The sequence below is a fragment of the Lepus europaeus genome, chromosome 9 (genome assembly GCF_033115175.1).
Source record: "Lepus europaeus isolate LE1 chromosome 9, mLepTim1.pri, whole genome shotgun sequence".
In the NCBI taxonomy this organism is placed as follows: Eukaryota; Metazoa; Chordata; class Mammalia; order Lagomorpha; family Leporidae; genus Lepus; species Lepus europaeus.
In genome coordinates, this window is record NC_084835.1 from 56312181 (window position 1) to 56331832 (window position 19652).

The 19652-nt window shown below is 41.3% G+C and overlaps 1 protein-coding gene across 2 annotated transcripts in view; it reads left to right on the forward strand.

The window, feature by feature from the left end:
* SPIRE1 (spire type actin nucleation factor 1) overlaps positions 1 to 19652 on the forward strand; it is a 202850-nt gene that overhangs the window by 89252 nt on the left and 93946 nt on the right. For both annotated transcript variants that reach the window (XR_009866811.1, XM_062201330.1), the window contains exon 4: positions 17606 to 17731. Coding sequence is in view for 1 of the 2 variants with exons in the window: in XM_062201330.1 (XP_062057314.1) it covers positions 17606 to 17731 (126 nt within the window). In the remaining variant the exon portion in view is untranslated. The remainder of the gene's footprint in view (positions 1 to 17605; positions 17732 to 19652) is intronic.

Sequence of the window (19652 nt, forward strand, 5' to 3'; positions counted from 1 at the left end):
AAACCACGTAAAGGGAGAGCCATGTTAAGTGAACGCCAGTGAGATAAATATTACAGACCAGATGTGTGGGACCATACTAGCCATAGCCTGTATACTGGCTTTGTTTAAATTAATGCAAGGCTCCCTCTTCAAAATGCTTTTCCTCTATTTGTAAGATAATTGTTGTAATAAATATAAATATAAATATATAGTCTGACGTGGAGGACATTTCTACTTGTGGCACCCTCATGAGCAGTCTGCACAGTTAGAAGGGGTGGCCCAATTTGTGGGCACTGAGTACTCTGATAGCACAGAGGAATACAGAGCTCAGCCTGGAGGCTTCTGTTTTTTTTTTTTTTAACTTTTATTTAATGAATATAAATTTCCAATGTACAGCTTATGGATTACAATGGCTTCCCCCTCCCATAACTTCCCTCCCACCCACAACCCTCCCCTCTCCCACTCCCTCTCCCCTTCCATTCACATCAAGATTCATTTTCAATTCTCTTTATATAAAGAAGATCAATTTAGTATACATTAAGCAAAGATTTCAACAGTTTGCACCCACATAGAAACACAAAGTGAAACATACTGTTTGAGTACTAGTTATAGCATTAAATCAAAATATATAGCACATTAAGGACAGAGATCCCACATGAGGAACAAGTGCACAGTGACTCCTGTTGTTGACCCAACAAATTGACACTCTAATTTATGGCGCCAGTAACCACCGTAGGCTCTTGTCATGAGTTGCCAAGGCTATGGAAGCCTTCCAAGATCGCCGACTCTGATCATATTTAGACAAGGTCATAAAAGACAGGGTGAGGATAGTAACCAATGATCCTAAGAGTGGCATTAACCAGGTCTGAACAATTATACAGCATTAAGTGGGGAAGAGGACCATCAGTACACACAGGTCGGGAGTAGAGCCATTGGTGGTAGAGTAGAGGTTATGATTATGAAGGAATGAGGCCCAAGTGCACTAGACAGGGTCTAGAACAAAGGACAGAGTCATTATTAGAGGAGCTAACAAAGGTGCTGTCTAAGCTACAATTAAGTTTTCTGACTGAGAGGCAAATAGAACCTGACAGAAGGGGCTTGATAATAATCTGGTGGGCTTTAGGCCTTGTAAGTTAAGAGGCCCAGACCTATCAATCTCTTCACATGGGGTATATCCTAAGGGAGGTGTGAACCTCCTAGGGGAAGGCACTCTGTTGACTTTCATTACTTAGCTGGCCTGGGAGGAGAGCTGGCCAGGTAAAGGCAGGTGGCATCTCTAACAAGAAATTTACAGTTCTGCCTGCAATGTTGCTGACCCTACTTGGCCGTCCCCTCAGCTGCAGTGGTCACTTTGGAAGCTGGGCTGAGTGAAGGGCTTTTCAGCTTAGAGCCAATAAGATCTGTGGCTCTGACCTGGGCATCCTTCGACTCCAGGGCAGGTCCATTTCCAGTGATCCAACTCTTGGCAGAGCTGCCAGGGCTCTTCACAAGTTGACTTCTGCTGAAGCCCAGGCTTACCACATTGAAAGCCACTGCAGTGGACTGGCCTGTTGGGTCTCCTTGAGGGCAGATCACTGTACAGATCAGCCATTAATAGGCCTGCCACCCATTGCTTCTGATGCCTAGCTTTCTTTTCCTCCTGGCTTGTGTTAAAGCAGACCAGAGGATGCAAGTCAAGGGAGTGCCCAAGTCCCATCTCTAATCTTCGGTGGCCTGAACTACAAGTCTATAGTCACAGGCATGTTCTGTAGTAGTCTTTCTAAGGTAGACAATGCCCATGAGGAAAATTATATTCTCACTTAAAAACTTTCTTTCCCTTTGGTCTGAAAGGGAGGTTTTTTCTACTTACTGTATACTTCGCTGATGGCGAAGTAAATCTAGCTATGTGAATATAATTTAAGCTCTTATTTTGGCTATGCTATTGCAGAAAAATGTTGGCCATCTCTTTTATAAGGTCTAAAGATTAAATTGTGCTTCCTACAGATTCCTTCATAATAGAATTAGTTTCCTACCTTGAGGAGAATAGAGAAATGAAAGAACAAGTTGGGCTTAGAATAGAGAAATGAGGGAGCAAGTCCTAGATCGCTTGCTGACAATAGCAATATCACATGAATACTTAGCAAACAGTTTCAACCATTAGATAACAACTTAAGAAAACATTTACCAGAAGGTCCAATGCCTTCTATAAATTTTAAGAATCATGTATTTGGAAACACCTCTTAAATATCTAACATGGTGTAGTTTGTTTAGCCAGTAAACTTAAGCACAACCATATAAAATGTTTTTAGTTTCTTTCTACCAACACGTTTAAAACATATGATACACAGATTCAGGTCACACGAATTAAAATGTATCTTTGATTGATTTTAGCAGCTTAAATTTATGGACAATCTTATCTATAAGCCATTTAAAATAAACTCTTAATAAAATTTTCTCATGTGGACATACAATATGTACGCACATATAACATAGCATAATAGACCAATATAGCAATTTTAATAATAGCTTTTAAAATCTTTAACTCTTTTTGTAGATTGCCAATTGATTTGAATTGCTTTTTGTTTTTAGTAACCTCAGTTAAGCATACTTTCTCTCAGTTGGTACTGTTAATACATTATTGGCTTCATCTGTTTACAGAGCCATCCCAAAGTACTGAATACAATAGAAGTGGCTGGAAAAAGTCCATAGGAACCTATAGGAGGACAGCTAAACACAGAACCAACAACACTTTAGTTTTATGAGCAGCACATCATATATAACTGTGGATGACAAAAGACTTTAAGTCGCCATGTTTAAAATTATAAACTCATCAACCAACAAGAGGCACTTGCTTACTTCACAGTATTTTTGAAAGCACCTGTAGGATTTTACAAGTATTTAACCCTTTAGACCTCTGGGGCTTTCTCATTAAGATAACTATCATGTCTAGTAACACAAGATCATTAGACTTTTTAATTCTCAAACATTTGTATTAATAGCATTTTCCATTATAGAAACTTAAAATTTAGTACCACATCACATCTTGACAGTACTTCTAAATAATCCAAATAGCCTGATTAGTTGGTGTCTCTATAAGATGAGAGACATAGGTCCTTCAATTTTTTCAGTTGGGCCCAAACTGGAAAAACCAAAGTCCAGGATTTACTGGAAATTTTAGAGACCAGATTGTTTGAAACTTTGATTTTTTGAATGCCTGTCAAGAATGCCAAGAAGGCTCAAAATCCAAAATATCTGGTTGAAATAAGATTCCTTAAAATCATGACATAACATAGACCAAATTTGATCATTGTTACAAGGTGATTCTTCAAATCTTTGAAAATAAGCACATATTTAAATAACCCATAGCTCTTAATAAAAATTCAGCTGTTTTTGAACAATTAGAATTTAACAGACATCAAGAGAACATAATAGATTACTTTAACACATTGCTTTAACAGAGCATCAGAGTTTAATTCTATGTCAAAGAGAAATTGAGCTTCCTGTGATCTTTTGCTGTGAGGTTTCCTTCCTTTACCTTCTTTCATATTGATGACCATGTTTCTGTGTTTCTGTGTGTAACACATCTTTAAGCATCTTTTGCAGGGCTGGACAGTGGCAACAAATTCTTTCAATTTCTATTTGCTATGAAAAGTCTTAATTTCACCTTCATTCACAAATGAGAGCTTTGCAGGATATAATATTCTGGGCTGGCAGTTTTTCTCTCTTAGTACCTGGGCTATGTCTCGCCATTCCCTTCTAGCTTGTAGGGTTTCTGATGAGAAGTCTGCTGTGAGTCTAATTGGAGATCCTCTGAGAGTAATCTGACGTTTCTCTCTTGCACATTTTAGGATCTTTTCTTTATGTTTCACTGTGGTGAGTTTGATTACAACATGTCGTGGTGAGGCTCTCTTTTGGTCATGTTTATTAGGGGTTCTATAAGCTTCCTGTAGTAAGATGCCTCTGTCCTTCTCCAAACCTGGGAAATTTTCTGCTAGTATCTCACTGAAAATGCCTTCTAATCCTTTCTCCCTCTCCATGCCTTCAGGAACTCCTAGAACCCGAATGTTGGGTTTTTTAATAGTATCCTGTAGATTCCCGACAATATTTTTTAGATTTCTAATTTCCTCTTCTTTTCTTTGGTTTGCCTGTTTCCTTTCCTGTTCTCTGTCTTCTAAGTCTGATATTCTCTCTTCTGCTTCACCCATTCTGTTTTTAAGTCTCTCTAATGTGTTTGTCATTTGATCTATTGAATTCTTCATTTCATTATGATTTCTCGTCACTATCACAGTTTCTTGTTCCACTAGTTGTTTCATTTCATTTTGATTCCTCCTTAATATTTCATTTTCACGAGAGATATTTTCTATCTTGTCCATTAAGGATTTCTGTAGTTCAAGAATTTGTTTTTGAGAACTTCTTAATGTTCTTATCAATTTTTTGAGATCCGCTTCTTGCATTTCTTCTATCTCATCATCTTCATAATCTTGAATTGGGGTGTCTTTTTCATTTGGGGGCGTCATAGTGTCTTCCTTGTTCTTGTTAGCTTGGTTTTTGCGTTTGTTGTTTGGCATGTTGGAGATATTTGGTTTCTTCACTGTGGAGTTTTTTCTTGTTATACTATGGCTCTATATTAAGTGGACTGTCTGCTTTCGGTGGAGCCTTAGAAGCTTGAGATGATTGTGGACTGAGAGCTGTGTTTGGTTCCTCAGGGTTGAGGGTGTGTCAAAGGTGACACTCCCAGGTTAGGCATGGTAAATCTCTCTTTCATTCTTTTTTTTTTTTTTTTTTTTTGATTCAAAAGGGAAGTAATTCCACACAGCTGAATGTAATTGGAGGTAGTTAGCAGGCTAATGATATACCCACAGGAGCCAGAGATCGGAAGCTCTTTCCCAAGGACCACACAGGGAATCTCTGCTGCCCTCAGTGTGGGCTCCAGTTCTCCTGCAGTCTCCCACTGGGTTACCAAGTTAGATGCTAATCTCCTGTTATTTCACCCCTCCCCCCAGAGTCAGGTGTTTCTGCTAGGCTCAGGGCTGGTGCAGACCTGAGGTCGCCCTGCTTATGATGTATGTCCAAAATGGCGCCTGCTCTTTGTCTTGCTTGCCCTTGAGGGGTGAGCGGAGAGAGAGAAACTCGTGTCCGTAATGGTCACTTTTTTTTTTTCCCCTATCTCTCTTCTAGTTAGCCTGGTGAACTCTCCCCCACAGAGTTTCAAGCCTCGTTCCCTCTAGTCTCCTCTCTCCGCTTTCCCGCTGGTGTCTCGGGCTATTGAGGTTTGGCTCACCTCGCATTCCAGTGCTGGTGTCCCGAACTTGGGCTCCCACGCTCTCCACTCAGGTCCACCGTGAATCACTAGTTCTGGAAGAGTTTCCTCTGCTGTTTCTTCCCCTACTCTTCCTTGACCCTGCAGTATCTCCACTTTTATTAAACTGTCTCTTCCCATACTATCAGTGTGCTCCCTTCCTATTCCTCCATCTTGCTGCTGTCCGGCTTCTGGTCTTAAAAAGTCAGTGTCCCTAGGAATCAGGAAACACAAATAAAGCAATGCTTTTTTTTTTTTTTTTTTGGACAGGCAGAGTGGACAGAGAGAAAGGTCTTCCTTTGTTGTTGTTCACCCCCCAGTGGCTGCTGCGGCTGGCGCACTGCGCCGATCCGAAGCCAGGAGCCAGGTGCTTCTCTTGGTTTCCCATGAGGGTGCAGAGCAACAAGGACTTGGGCCATCCTCCACTGCACTCCCAGGCCACAGCAGAGAGCTGGACTAGAAGAGGAGCAACCGGGACTAGAACTTGGTGTGCCAGCGCCGCAGTCGGAGAATTTGCCTATTGAGCTGCAGCGCTGGCCTTAAAGCAATGCTTTTTTCAAAGATGGACTTTTGTTGACATTTGAAATTGTGTTTCATTCCAAAATTGATTGGTAGTAGCAGTGTAAATTTATATAACTCTTATGAAAAAATAATTTGACAGTACATTAAAAATCTAAAACTGTTCAGTGATTGTAATACCGAAAGGCTAGAAACAACTGTCCATTAATAGTGAATTGGTTAAGCTAACTATGGTAAGGGTTAGAGTACTGTGGAGGTCAAGAATGATTAAGGAGTATCTCCTTATATTCTGTGAAAGATTTCCAGGACATTTTACCCCCTTAAAAACATGGTGGAGAAAGTGGGTAAGAATATATCTAAAAAGTATTTGTTTATATTCAAACTAAAATAGATAGATAAATGAAACTTAAAGGAAAAAATTCAATTTAATGATAAAAGAAATGGTAGAAAAGACAAGCACTACATAAAGTGTCTCTAAATGTACTTGATTATATAGACCTGATTTAGAAACTATGTGAATATTTTATGTAAGTATAAAACAAGATTAAATGCAAAAATATAATACTTCCCCAAAACCAAAGGAAAATGAGCATGTTGTTACCATGTTGGAGGCATACCACATAGAGCTATAATGGAAGAACCAGGGAGTAGCTGTAAGTATAGCTACCACCAGATTGTGGTCTCTAAATACCACTCTCTACTAAAAGAATCTCAGAATTCCTTAGAGAAGTTGTTAATTATGAATCTGGGAAGGAAATGTATAAGAAAACCTACAACATCTTGTGAAACCAGAAAGTAACAACCTATCAAGACTTTTGAAACTGTATAAAAAGAACTCAGAAGACAACTTGAAAGACTTCCATTGGTCAAATGGAGCAGTTTGTTTATCAATAAGATTAATAACTGTGATGGATTAAAACATGTAAAATACACTTAAAAGGAGATTTATTTATCTGTTTATCTGTATTTATTTGAAAAGCAGAGTGATAGGAAGTAAGAGAGAGAATCTTCCATTTACTGGTTCACTCTCCAAGTGTTCACAAATATCCAGGATGAAGCCAGGAGTCAGGAACTCCATCTGGGTCTCCCACATGGGTAACAGGAGCCCAAGTACTTGTGCTGTCTTCTGATGCTTTCCCAGGAGCATTAGCAGGGAACTGGATGGGAAGCAGAGCAGCTGGTAATCTAACCAGCACATACATGGGATGCCAGCATCACAAGCAGAAGCTTAACCTTCTGCACTACGATGCTGGCCTCCATAAGATATTCTTAAAACCACAAATTAGGGGTTGGTGTTGTGGCACATCAGGTTAACAAGCTGCCACCTGTGACGCTGTCATCCCAAATGACTTCTGGTTAGAGTTCTAGCTGCTCTGTTTCTGATCCAGCTCCCTGCTAATGCGCCTGAGAAAGCATTTGAAGGTGATTTAAGTCCTTGGGCCCATGCAGCCCACATGGGAAACACAGAACGAGCTCCTGGCTTCAGCCTGGCCCAGCCCTGTCCGTTGTGGCCATCTGAGGGGTGAACAAGCAGATGGAAGATCTCTCTAACTCTGCTGTTCAAATTAATAAATAGTTCTTTTAAAAAACACAAACACATAAATTATAATTAAATAAAGCCCTCACTTTCACCTTTGGAAATTGTTAGGGAACTCTTCAGATTTAAATAGGTTATGATGGGGCCAGCACTATGGTGTAGCAGGTAAACCACTACCTGCAGCGCCAGCATCCCATATGGTCATGAATTCAAGTCCCAGTTGCTCCACTTCTGATCCAGTGCCCTGCTGATGGCCTAGGAAAACAGCAGAGGATGGCTCAAGTGCTTGGGCCCCTCGTGGGGAGGCCCAGAGGAGGTTTCTGGCTCCTGGCTTCTGATGGGCCCAGCTCCAGCTATTGCAGCCATTTGGGGAGTGAACCAGCAGATGGATGATCTCTCTCTCTCTCTCTCTCTCTCTCTCTCTCTCTCTCTTTCTCTCTCTCTAACTCTGCCTTTAAAATAACAGTCTTTTAAAAAGTACAAAAAATTAGGTTATGACTCTCAAACTCATGCAGATAGTTAAGTCCCAAAGTCATGATTGATGTTACTAAGAGGATAGAATCATGATCCAATTAGGGTTTAAGAGGAGAGCCTGGTGGGAGGTCCTCAGATCATTGGGAGTGTGCTCTTGGAAGGTAGTCCTTCTACAGCTTGAGTTAGGCCCAGTTGCTCTGTTTCCTGACTCATCATGTGATCCTTCCACTACACACTGCCGTTGCCTTTGAGGTCAAATCACCGGGCTCTCCCAAATCTTGGACCGTGAACTCCCAAAACCAGGAGCTAAAATAATCCCCTGTTTTTCATAAGTAGCTTCTTTCAGGTATTTGTTATAGTAATGAAAAGCTGGCTACTACAGGAACTGACTTATTTTAAAAATTGGCAAATAAATGGAAGAGGTATTCATTCTGCCCTTTTTGTATGAACAATACCTCAGGATAAGCAAATCATTCTAGGCAAATTTCTGCTTATTAAAATATCCCAATTAATAAGTAAAATAGAATTGTAGGAATTGGGAAAAGATAATATTCTAATTTTAAAGAAATAATACCAACAGTATTGTGACATCAGACTAGCAGATTTTGTATGTCTCTTGATGCACTCATACCACCACTTACAAGGTATTCTTACACCTCCTACCAAAATAGAATTTCAATATGATCAGGTGTTTCACTATTTATAGAAAGTCCAGGAGATAGAGAAATATTTTAAACAACACTGTGGGGATGCAATCAAAAAAATCCAGATTGTGGGAAACTATAGGATAAACCATCCAGTTTCTTAAATAAATAAATTATACGTTAAAAGGAAGGAGAGGGAGAGAAAACCTAGAAGAAAAGAAACTTGAGACCAGTTGCATATAATGAATCCCAATTGAGAAAATAAATTGTGTGTTTGATATAATCAAGATTTGTCTCTATAGCTGATTATATTGAAGAATTTAAAAAGTTCAGCATAATGGTATTGTGTATATTTTTAAAAATAACTCCTTGAGGTATATGCTAAACATGAGATATGTGGGATTTGCCAGAAAATATTTCTGAAGAGTAGGGCCGAGTTGGTAAAGATATAGTTAAATGAGATAGACCATAAATCGATCATTGTTAAGTTGCATGATGCAGAATCCGGCGCCCATATGGGATGCTGGTGCCGCAGGCGGGGGATTAACCAAGTGAGCCATGGCGTCGGCCCCCCAAGAGATAGTTTTTAAAAGAAGAAAATGTTACTCAGACACATAAACATTGTGTGTACTGCATTATTATTATAATACAATCCTAAAATTGGAAATAAATTTAAATGACTCAGGAAGTATTGATCAAAAATACATGATGTGGGGCCAGCACTGTGGCATCGTGAGTAAAACCACCACCTGGCAGTGGCAGCATCCCATATGGGCTCTGGTTCAAGTCCTGGCTGCTCCACTTCCAGTCTAGGTCACTGCTAATGTGCCTGAGAAAGCAGCAGAAAATGGCCTAAGTCCTTGGGCCGCTGTACCCACTTGGTAGACTTGAAAGAAGATCCTGGCTCCTGGTTTTGACCTTGCCCAGCCCTGGCTGTTGCGGCCTTTTGGAGAGTGAGCCAGCATATCTCTCTCTCTCTTTTTCTCTTTCTGTTCTCTGCCTCTTTCTCTACCTCTTTCTCTGCCTCTTCCTCTCTGTAATTCTGACTTTCAAATAAATAAATAATATATCAATTATATGGAATATTATTCAGTCTTAAAATTAAAATTGTATGGGTTATGTAGCAATATGGGTGTCTTAGTCCATTTTGTGTTACAGCTAGCACAATGCCACAGATTGAGTAAATTATAGAAAAGAGGTTTATCATGGCCCACACTTGTGGTCCAAGGGCAAGGGCCCACATTGGTGATGACCTTGCTGATAGAGTCACATGGTGGCGCAGGTCATCCATCACTTGGTGAGACATAGAGCATGCATGTGTGTCTGTGGCCTGAAGCCACCAGCATTGGGAGCCCTACCCTGATGGCTTTGTCTAACCATAGGCATCTCCCAAAGGCCCCACCTCTGAACACCATCATGAGGTTGTTTTCCTTTCTCTTTTAATGCCTCACAGTGAGAAATTTTTTAAAAGATTTTATTTATTTATTTGAAATACCTCAGAAAATATAATTTTGATTACGCTACTTTCTTTTCTGTGGAGATAAAATGTACACACATTGCAATATGTTTCCCTAAACAAAGGGTGACTTGGAATGCTGAATACCTTGTTATTTAAACAAACTGTTTTCTTGAGTAATAGTGCCAAAGTTTTAAGGAAAACTTTATTGTCTGTTACTGTGCAGTACTTTGGAAATAGCTAGGGATAATATGTGTATGGATAACATAATTTTTTAGTTACTGGTATCAGATAAATTTCTAAGTTATTGATAGCAAATTAAATTTTTTTCCTAATTGGTGTATCATTTCACATCCTTCTCCCAAAGCTGGGAGAGTGGCACTCTACCCAGGTCTTCCACATGAGTGGCAGGAGCTCAACTACTCAGACCATCTTTGCTGCTTTTGCAAGCACATTAGCAGGGAGCTGGACTAGAAGTGGAAGAGCAGGCATTATATGGCTAAACCTGCTGTGCCAAAATGCCAGCCTCCATATGTGGTTATTGATCACTTGAAATATGGTAGTGTGAATTAACAGGTTCCAGATCTAAACACTTGGCACCAAAAAAAAAAAAAAAAAAAAAAAAAGAGTTTAAGATTTCTCATTAGTAATTTTATAATCACTATAATTTAAAGTCTTATACCATAATGGATTAATGGAAATAATGTTATAAGCATTCATTTCACTTGTTTCTGTCTTTTATTTATGTGACTACCAGAAAATTTTAAGTTAAATCTGTGGCTTACATTTACTAACCTGAAATCCTCTAGTTAAAAGACAAAGAGTCTTAAACTGCATTAAAAATACAAAATGCAACTATATTCTGCTTATGGAGAGCACACCATAAATAAAAGGACACAGAAAGCTTGAAAGTAAAAAAAAATAGAAAAAGTTCGAGGTGAGTGTTGTGGTGTGGTGGGTTAAGTTGCTGCCTTGGATGTCTCCATCCCATACTGGAGTGCCAGTTTGAATCTCAGCTACTCTGCTTCTGATCTAGCTTCCTGCTAAAAGCAGCAAATGATGGCTCAAGTGCTTGGAATCCAAGCACCCACATGAGAGACCAAAATGGAGTTCTAGACTCCTGGCTTTGGCCTGGTGCAGTCCTGGCTGTTAAGGGCATTTCAGGAGTGAATAAGCAAAGAGAAGATTCTTCTCTCCTTCAGCCTCTCTTGCTCTCTCACTGTGTTAGTCTGCCTTTCAAGCAGATAAAAAAAAGTTTTAAAGAATAGAAAAATAATAGTGTAACATTCTAACCAAAAGAAGGATAGTTTGAATATTATTTTTATATAAAATATACTTAATGACAAAAAGCACTACTAGAGATGAAAAAGGATGCTAATAATAATTCATTAAAATGAAATGGCAGTTCTGAATTTGTATGTACCTAATAACATAGCCTATAACTACAACGTTGAATAATACTGAAATAAAATGAAAATTGGTAAGACTAGCAGAAATAAACAAATCCATAATCATAGTTGGAGGATTTGCATATCTTGATATCAGTTCAAGTGCAGAATATTTCAACAATGAGAATAACAGAGTTTAACATTGTAGTACGTGTGTACTCTGTGTGGGTAAATACATTCTTTTCAGATATACATGGAACAATTAAATATTTGGGGGAGGTTCTGTATCATAGCAGGTTAAGTAGGCTACCTGCATTCCTTATCCAAGTGCCTAGGATCCAATCCTGCTTCCACTTCTGATCGAGCTTCCTGCTAATGTGGATCCTGAGAGGTAGCAGAAACTGCCTGTAGTCAGTCCTTGGTCTCTGCCACTCATGTGGGAGACCAGGATGTAGTTCCAGGCTCCTGGCTTTGGCTTTGCCCAGCTCTGGCTATTGTGGGTATTTAGGGATTTGGAGATTGAACCAGCAAATGTAAGGGTGTGTGTGTGTTTGTGTGTGTGTGTGTGTGTGTGTGAACCCATGCCTGCCACCAGCCTTTCATGCAAATATTTTTTAAAAAACTTTGGCCATATTCCGGGTCATAAGGCAAATCTTCAGATATTTTTAACAATTAAGATTACTACACAGAAGCAGAATGGAGGCACGAAAGCAGTGAAATACCCACACCCTGGAAACAAACCTCTGCCTGACTCCCAACCCCCTGCCTGGAGGTTGCCTCGTGAATGCAGGACACAGCTGATGCAGGCTAATTGGCTTTCTGTGCTCCCCTGGCTCAGGAGCCCAGTGGCAGCAGCAGGCTGGAAAGAGAAGCCCACAGGCAAGTTTTGCAGTTAATGGAGTGAAGGCAACCTTGCTGCAGATGAAGAATGCACAGTATTAGAGATTGTTTTCTTCTTTCTTTTTTGTCTTCAGTTCCCACTTTTCAATCAAGTATGCTTCATCAGAAATGTTTTTTACAATATTAAGAAAAAACATGTCCCAGAAATTGTTTTCTGTTACTTGTATTTGGACTCATTTGGGGATTGATGTGGAAAGTTAGGACCAAAGGGAAATTTATTGATGTTAATGCATGTATTCGGAAAAAAGAAAACTGAAAATCGGGGCTGGTGCTGTGGTGCAGAGGGTTAACACCCTGGCCTGAAGCGCCGGCATCCCATATGGGCGCCAGTTCGAGACCCGGCTGCTCCACTTCCAATCCAGCTCTCGGCTATGCCCTGGAAAAGCAGCAGAGGATAGCCCAAGTGCTTGGGCCCCCCCTGCACCCATGTGGGAGACCCAGAGGAGCCTCCTGGCTTCAGATCAGTGCAGCTCTGGCTGTTGCGGCCAATTGGGGAGTGAACCATCGGCTGGAAGACCTCTCTCTCTCTCTCTCTCTCTCTCTCTCTCTGCCTCTCCTCTTTCTGTGTAACTCTGAATTTCAAATAAATAAATAATCTTTAAAAAAAAATACTGAAAATCAATGATAGTAAAATGTTGAAAGCATTTCTTCGGAGATTATGAGTGAACCATGGGTGCCTGCTATCACCATTTCTATTTGACTATGCAGAAAATACAAAAGAATCCTTAGATTACCTTTGAGAATTTGTGTATTTAGGAAGGTCAATATATAAAAATCAGAAAACTGGGTAAGGTGTTTTGCCTGTGGTTAAGTTGCTGCCTGTGAAGCCAACATCTTGCTTGCGTGCTGAGTTTCGTCCCAGCTCCACTCTCGATCTCAGCTTCCTGCTAATGCACAGGCTGGGAGGCAGCAGGTGATTATGCAAGTAGCTGGATCCCTGCCACTCCTTTGAAGGACCTGGATTGGATTCTTGGCTCCCAACTTATAGCCCTGGCCATCGTGAGCATTGGGGAGTAAACCAGCAGATGGGAGTGCTCTTTCTCTTCCTCTCTCAAATAAGTAAATAATTACTCAAAATCAAACAGGAAATGACATAAAATTTTGTATAATACGTAAGTGTGTATATCAGCATCCACAAAAATAAAATACCTATCTATAAATTTAATCAAGCTAATGTAGAATATCTACACAGAAAACTGTAAATATTGAAATAATTTCTAAGGAACTAAATGAGGCAGGCAAATGATTTCTCTTCAAAGGATTCTTAGGTTCTCAATAAAAATCTCTACAGATTTTTTTTCCTAGAAATTGTGAGTGCTACTAAAACGGAAATGCAAAAAGCAAGAGTCAGTAAAGCACTCTTAGTTAAGGAGGGCTGGGTAGGGGAGCTTTCCTCCGTATCAAGACTTGTTAGAGTCATGATAATTAAGTCGGTGGACAATGTTAGACAAGTGACAATGGAAAGTACAGAAATATATTCATGTGTGAGTGGACTCTTGATATGTGTCACAGCAGGAGGCAGAGCAAAGGGAAAAGCCCCTTTTTAAGTAGTGCCAGATTGTGGAAAAAATAGAATGATGCCTACTTCATATCATACCCAAAAATCAATTTGTGAGGTGATTATAGATTCTGGTAATTTCTGTGAAGGAAACAAACTAATAATTTTAAGATAACAAGTTATGTGTAGAGAATACATTAAGAAAGGACAAACAAGGAAGGTTCTCTGAGTAGGTGATATTTAAATGAACATTTTTGGGATGAAAAATCAGCAAAGAAATTGATGTATTTTAAAGAAATAAGTCTAGGATTATAAAGTAAAGGGGAGGGAAGAGCCATGAATAGTTTTGGAGAGAGAGGCATGGGATAGATGATGAAAGAGTTTGTAGGGCAAAGAAGAGTTTCGGATTTAAGTCCAGAGGGAGCCACTGACCCACTGCCTGGGACACTTTCCTGAGGTCTCTGAATAACTCACTGCTCTTCCCAGACTATTTCCCTTTCTCAACCTCAACTTCATTTCTGCCTCTCACCTACTTTATTTTTCTTATTAGCAGCTGTTATTCCCAACATGGGATGTGTGTGTGTGGGTGTGTGTTTTTAAGGGTCTGAGACCCATTAGAATGTTAGCTTTGAGAGAACAGGGACTTTGATTTCTTTTGTGTCTTGTTTCTTTCAAGTGCCTGGTATATAGTTGTTTCTTGGTGATTATTGTTTAAATGGATAATTCAGTGATTTTAAACAGGAGATGAACGTGATTCACATTATTTTTATATGAGATTTTGGCTGTCAGGTGAAGAACCTTATAGGTAAGAGAATCCGAGTCCTCTAATGAAAGATGATGATGACTTGGCCTATGATGGTAATGGAGAAGAGCAGGAAATCAAGAGGATGTTTTTTGGAGGTAGAAACAATAGGACTTATTGATGGGTTGGATGTAAGAAGTGTGGGAATAAAGGAGAATCAAAGATGATTCATATAAATTGCTATTCACTGAGATGGCAAAGATGGAAAGAAGGAAATTTAGAGTTGAATTTCGGGAGGGTTAAGGTTAAGAGATCTTTGTGACATCTCAGGGGAAATGCTAGGTACACAGTTAAAATTTTTTAACAGGAAGGAAAGGGCTGACCTAGAATAAAGCAGCTGTAGCCTTTCAGTTTAACTTAAGCATTTATTAGAATAAGTGGAGGGGCCAGCACTGTGTAGTGTGTTAAGCCGCCATCTGCCTCTGGCCCATTCATTTCCTGGCTGCTCCACTTCCAGCCAATTCCCTACTATCGCACCTGGGAAAGCAGCAAAAGTTGGCCCAAGTGTTTTTGCTCCTGCATCCATGTGGGTGACCCAGGGAGAAATTCTTGACTCCTGGCTTCAGTCTGGCCGTTGTAGCCATTTAGGGAGTGAATCAGCAGATGGAAGATCTCTCTGTCTGTGTCTCTCCTTTTCTAACTCTGCCTCTCAGATAAAATAAATAAATCTTAAAAAAAAAAAAAAAAAAAGTAGAGGCCGGCGCCATGGCTTAACAGGCTAATCCTCCGCCTTGCGGCGCCGGCACACCAGGTTCTAGTCCCGGTCGGGGGACCGATCCTGTCCCGGTTGCCCCTCTTCCAGGCCAGCTCTCTGCTGTGGCCAGGGAGTGCAGTGGAGGATGGCCCAAGTTCTTGGGCCCTGCACCCCATGGGAGACCAGGAGAAGCACCTGGCTCCTGCCATCGGAACAGCGCGGTGCGCCGGCCGCAGCGCACCTACCACGGCGGCCATTGGAGGGTGAACCAACAGCAAAAAGGAAGACCTCTCTCTCTATCTCCCTCTACTGTCCACTCTGCCTGTCAAAAAAAAATTAAAAAAAAAATAAGTAGAGATAGGCTATATGAGAAATTATTAGCTCAGAACTCTGTTTTGGAGGTAAACTGAAACCAAGGTAAAAGTCTTAGCAGTTGCAGTTCTTTTATTGTCTTGGAAATGATTACTCAATGTTGGAAAATATTTCTGGATACAAAAATAATTGAGAAAAAATATAGCACATGGGTTCTTGAGATTTTTGCTTTTCGTGCTTCCTGATAAATCAGTTCTTAGTCCTGAGCCTGATAGAACTGTATTTGAATTCCCCTTTTGCTGTGGACAAGTCTCCTCACTCCTCTAAAATGTTTCCTTTGCTAAAAAATGGTTGTAACTAGGGTTGCAGTAAAGAATAAATGTTTTACACTGTGGATGGACTCAAATGGTGCAGGCACAGTTAATGGTGGCTGTTAAAATGCATGAGCGTTTTATCATCTTTCAGTGACTGGTAGCTCTCTTTCTGCTCCCAACCAAAACTTTCACGTGGTGTTCTGTCATTTTCAAGTAGATGCTAACTGGCTGCAGTAAGCTTATTTGTGCTCTTGGGTTTCTACTAGTTAGTGGACTGCTTTCCCCATGTAATTGAATAGGTTTTCCTTGTACTGCACTAAGCCCTGGATGATGGGAAGTGTCTTGCTGTCTGAAGAGAAAGTACAGATTATACTGGATGTGTCTGCCTTTTTTTTTTTTTTTTTTAAGATTTATTTATTTTGAAAGAGTTAGAGAGACAGAGAGAAATCTTCCATTTTCTGGTTCACTCCCTAGATGGCTACAACGGCCAACACTGGGCCAGGCCAGATAGGAACTTCATCTGTGTGGCCCATGTGGGTGGCAGGGGCCCAAAAACCTGAGTCATCTTCCTTTGCTTTTCCTAGACCATTATTAGGGAGCTAGATCAGAAGTGGCACAGCTAGGGAGTTGGCATTGTAGCATAGCAGATTAAATCTCGGCCTGAGGGGCCAGTGCTGTGGCACAGAGGGTAAAGCCGCCACCTACAGTGCCGACATTCCATAAGGGCACCGGTTTGAGTCCCAGCTGCTCCACTTCTGACCCAGCTCTCTGCTATGGCCTGGGAAAGCAGCAGAAGATGGCCCAAGTCCCTGGGCCCCTGCACACATCTGGGAGACCCAGAAGAAGCTCCTGGCTTCAGATCGGCGCAGCTTTGGCTGTTGCACCCATCTGGGGAGTGAACCAACAGATGGAAGTCTCTCTGTCTGTCCCTCTCTCTCTGCCTCTGCATCTCTGTAAATCTGCCTTTCAGATAAATAAATCTTAAAAAAAAAAAAAATTATGCCTATGACACCAGCATCCCATTATAGAAACCAATTCAAGTCCCAGCTGCTCCACTTCCAATCCAGCTCCCTGCTAATGCACCTGGGAAAGCATCAGAAAATGGCCCAAATGCTTGGGCCCCTGTACACAAATGGGAGACTCAGAAGAAGCTCCAGGCTCTTGGTTTTGGTTGACCCAGCCCCAGCAGTTGCAGTCATTAGGGGGTAAACCAGTGGTTGTAAAATTTCTCTGCATCTCTTCCTGTCTCTGAAACTTTGCCTTTCAACTAAATAAAAACTAAATCTTAAAAAAAAAAAAAAAAAAAAAAAAGGTGAAATAACTGAGACAGGAATGGGCACCTATATGGGTTGCTGGCTTTGCAGGCATTGATTTTACCCACTCTGCAATGATCCTGGCCCCACAGGCATATGTGTTTGCCTTTGTTTTTGTTTTAAAATTTATTTATTTGAAAGGCAGAGTTACAGAGAGGTAGAGACAGAGAGGGAGAGTCTTCCATCCGCTGGCTCACTCCCAAGATGGCCGCAATGGCCAGAGCTGCACCAGTCCTAAGCCAGGAGCCTAGAGCTTCTATTGGGTATCCCACGTGGGTGCAGGGGCCCAATCACTTGGGCCATCTTCTACTGCTTTCCCAGGCCACAGCAGAGAGCTGGATCAGAAGTGGAGCAGCTGGAACTCAAACCGGCACCCATATGGGATGCCAGCACTACAGCACTGTGCTACAGTGCCAGCCCCAAGCAAGTCTGTTTTTAACATACCAAAACACTCCAGCGGTAACCTAACTCTGTTACTTTATTTTCCTCTTGTGTAGTTGTGTGCTGCTCATCTCCCAACTGAATCAGAAGCACCAAATCATTATCAGGCAGTGTGTCGTGCACTGTTTGCAGAGACGATGGAGCTGCATACATTTCTGGCCAAAATTAAGAGTGCAAAGGAAGTAAGTATGCTGCTTTGCTATTTATTGGCACTGTGAAAGAAAAACTTGAATTGTCAACACTGCCCCCATTCTGTTACTTTAAAATTTTATTATTGTCATGATGGATGCTGAAAATCACTTAGGAGAAGCAACTTATGCACAATTAAATCTGTTGTATTAAGATATCAGTAGTGTGAATCCATTTTATAAAACAGATTTTCACACAGTTTCTTTCCCTATGAGTTGGCCTCATGGGTATCCCATGGTACTTGCTTTTGCCCACTTTCTACCACTCTTTTCATTTGTCTGTCTATTTCAATGTATGCAGCTCCATTTGTCTGTTTTGTCTATTTCATTTGTCTATTTTGAAATGTGTTAGTACATCTTCCAGGAAGGGATATGATAGGCAACTCCCATATCTGATGATTTGTTTAAGAGCTTTTAAAATTAAAAATTTAGGGGCTGGCACTGTGGTGTAGCAGGTAAAGCCACCCCCTGCGGTGCCGGGATCCCAAATGGACACTGGTTCCAGTCCCAGCTTCTCTGCTTCTGATCCCGCTCTCTGCTATGGCCTGGGAAAGCAGAAGAAGATGGTCCAAGTCCTTTGGTCCCTGCACCCATGTGGGAGACCCAGAGAAAGCTCTAGGCTCCTGATTTGGTATCGGTTCAGCTCCAGCCATTATGGCCAGTTGGGGAGTGAACCAGCAGTTGGAAGACCTCTCTCTCTCTCTCTCTCTCTCTCTCTCTCTCTCTCTCTCTCTCCCTCTCCTTCTCTCTCTGTGTAACTCTGACTTTCAAAAAATAAATAAATAAGAAACAAAAAAAAAAGGAAGACAGTGGGATCTTTTTAAAAAATAACTAAAGATTAATGGAGGAAAAGTGAAATTAAGATTCAAATAATTCAGAATCACATTTTAGTTATTTTACTTATTATTTAGTAACATCTGTGACTTTAAAATGTTACGTGTTAAATCCAAAGAGAATGATTCTTTTTTTAAAAAAAAAAAGATTTAAGCCGGCGCCGCGGCTCACTAGGCTAATCCTCCGCCTTGCAGCGCCGGCACACCGGGTTCTAGTCCCGGTCGGGGCACCGGATCCTGTCCTGGTTGCTCCTCTTCCAGGCCAGCTCTCTGCTGTGGCCAGGGAGTGCAGTGGAGGATGGCCCAGGTACTTGGGCCCTGCACCCCATGGGAGACCAGGAGAAGCACCTGGCTCCTGCCATCAGATCGGCGCGGTGCGCCGGCCGCAGCGCGCCTACCGCGGCGGCCATTGGAGGGTGAACCAACGGCAAAAGGAAGACCTTTCTCTCTGTCCCTCTCTCACTGTCCACTCTGCCTGTCAAAAAAAAAAAAAAAAGATTTATTTATTTGTTTGAAAGTCAGAGTTACACAGAGAGGAGAGGCAGAGAGAGATAGAGGTCTTCCATCTGCTGGTTCACTCCCCAACTGGCTGCAACAGCTGGGGCTGCATCCATCCGAAGCCGGGAGCCAGGAGCTTCTTCTGGGTCTCCCAGGCGGGTGCAGGGGCCCAAGGACTTGGGCCATCTTCTTACTGCTTTCCTAGGTCATAGCAGAGAGCTGGATTGGAAGTGGAACAGCCAGGTCTCAAACCGGTGCCCATATTGAATGCCCGCACCTCAGGCCAGGGTGTTAGCCCGCTGCGCCATAGCGCCGGCCCCAAGAGAATGATTCTAATTTATGTGAAAGGTGAGTCACATGTTTTACCTTACACAGACATTTGTGGCATTTCAGTAAGATCCTGTATAAAATAGCTCAGGATCTGGCATAGAGCTCAATGCATGTTAGATAATGAGTATCATTGCTTTTTATTACTAAAGTCCAGAGTTTTATTTGAAGCACTGTGCTAAAACTTACCATGACCCACAGTTTGGGGAGAGACATGTATTGCAAGTATCAGCAAGGAACAAAAATTAACCTGGTTG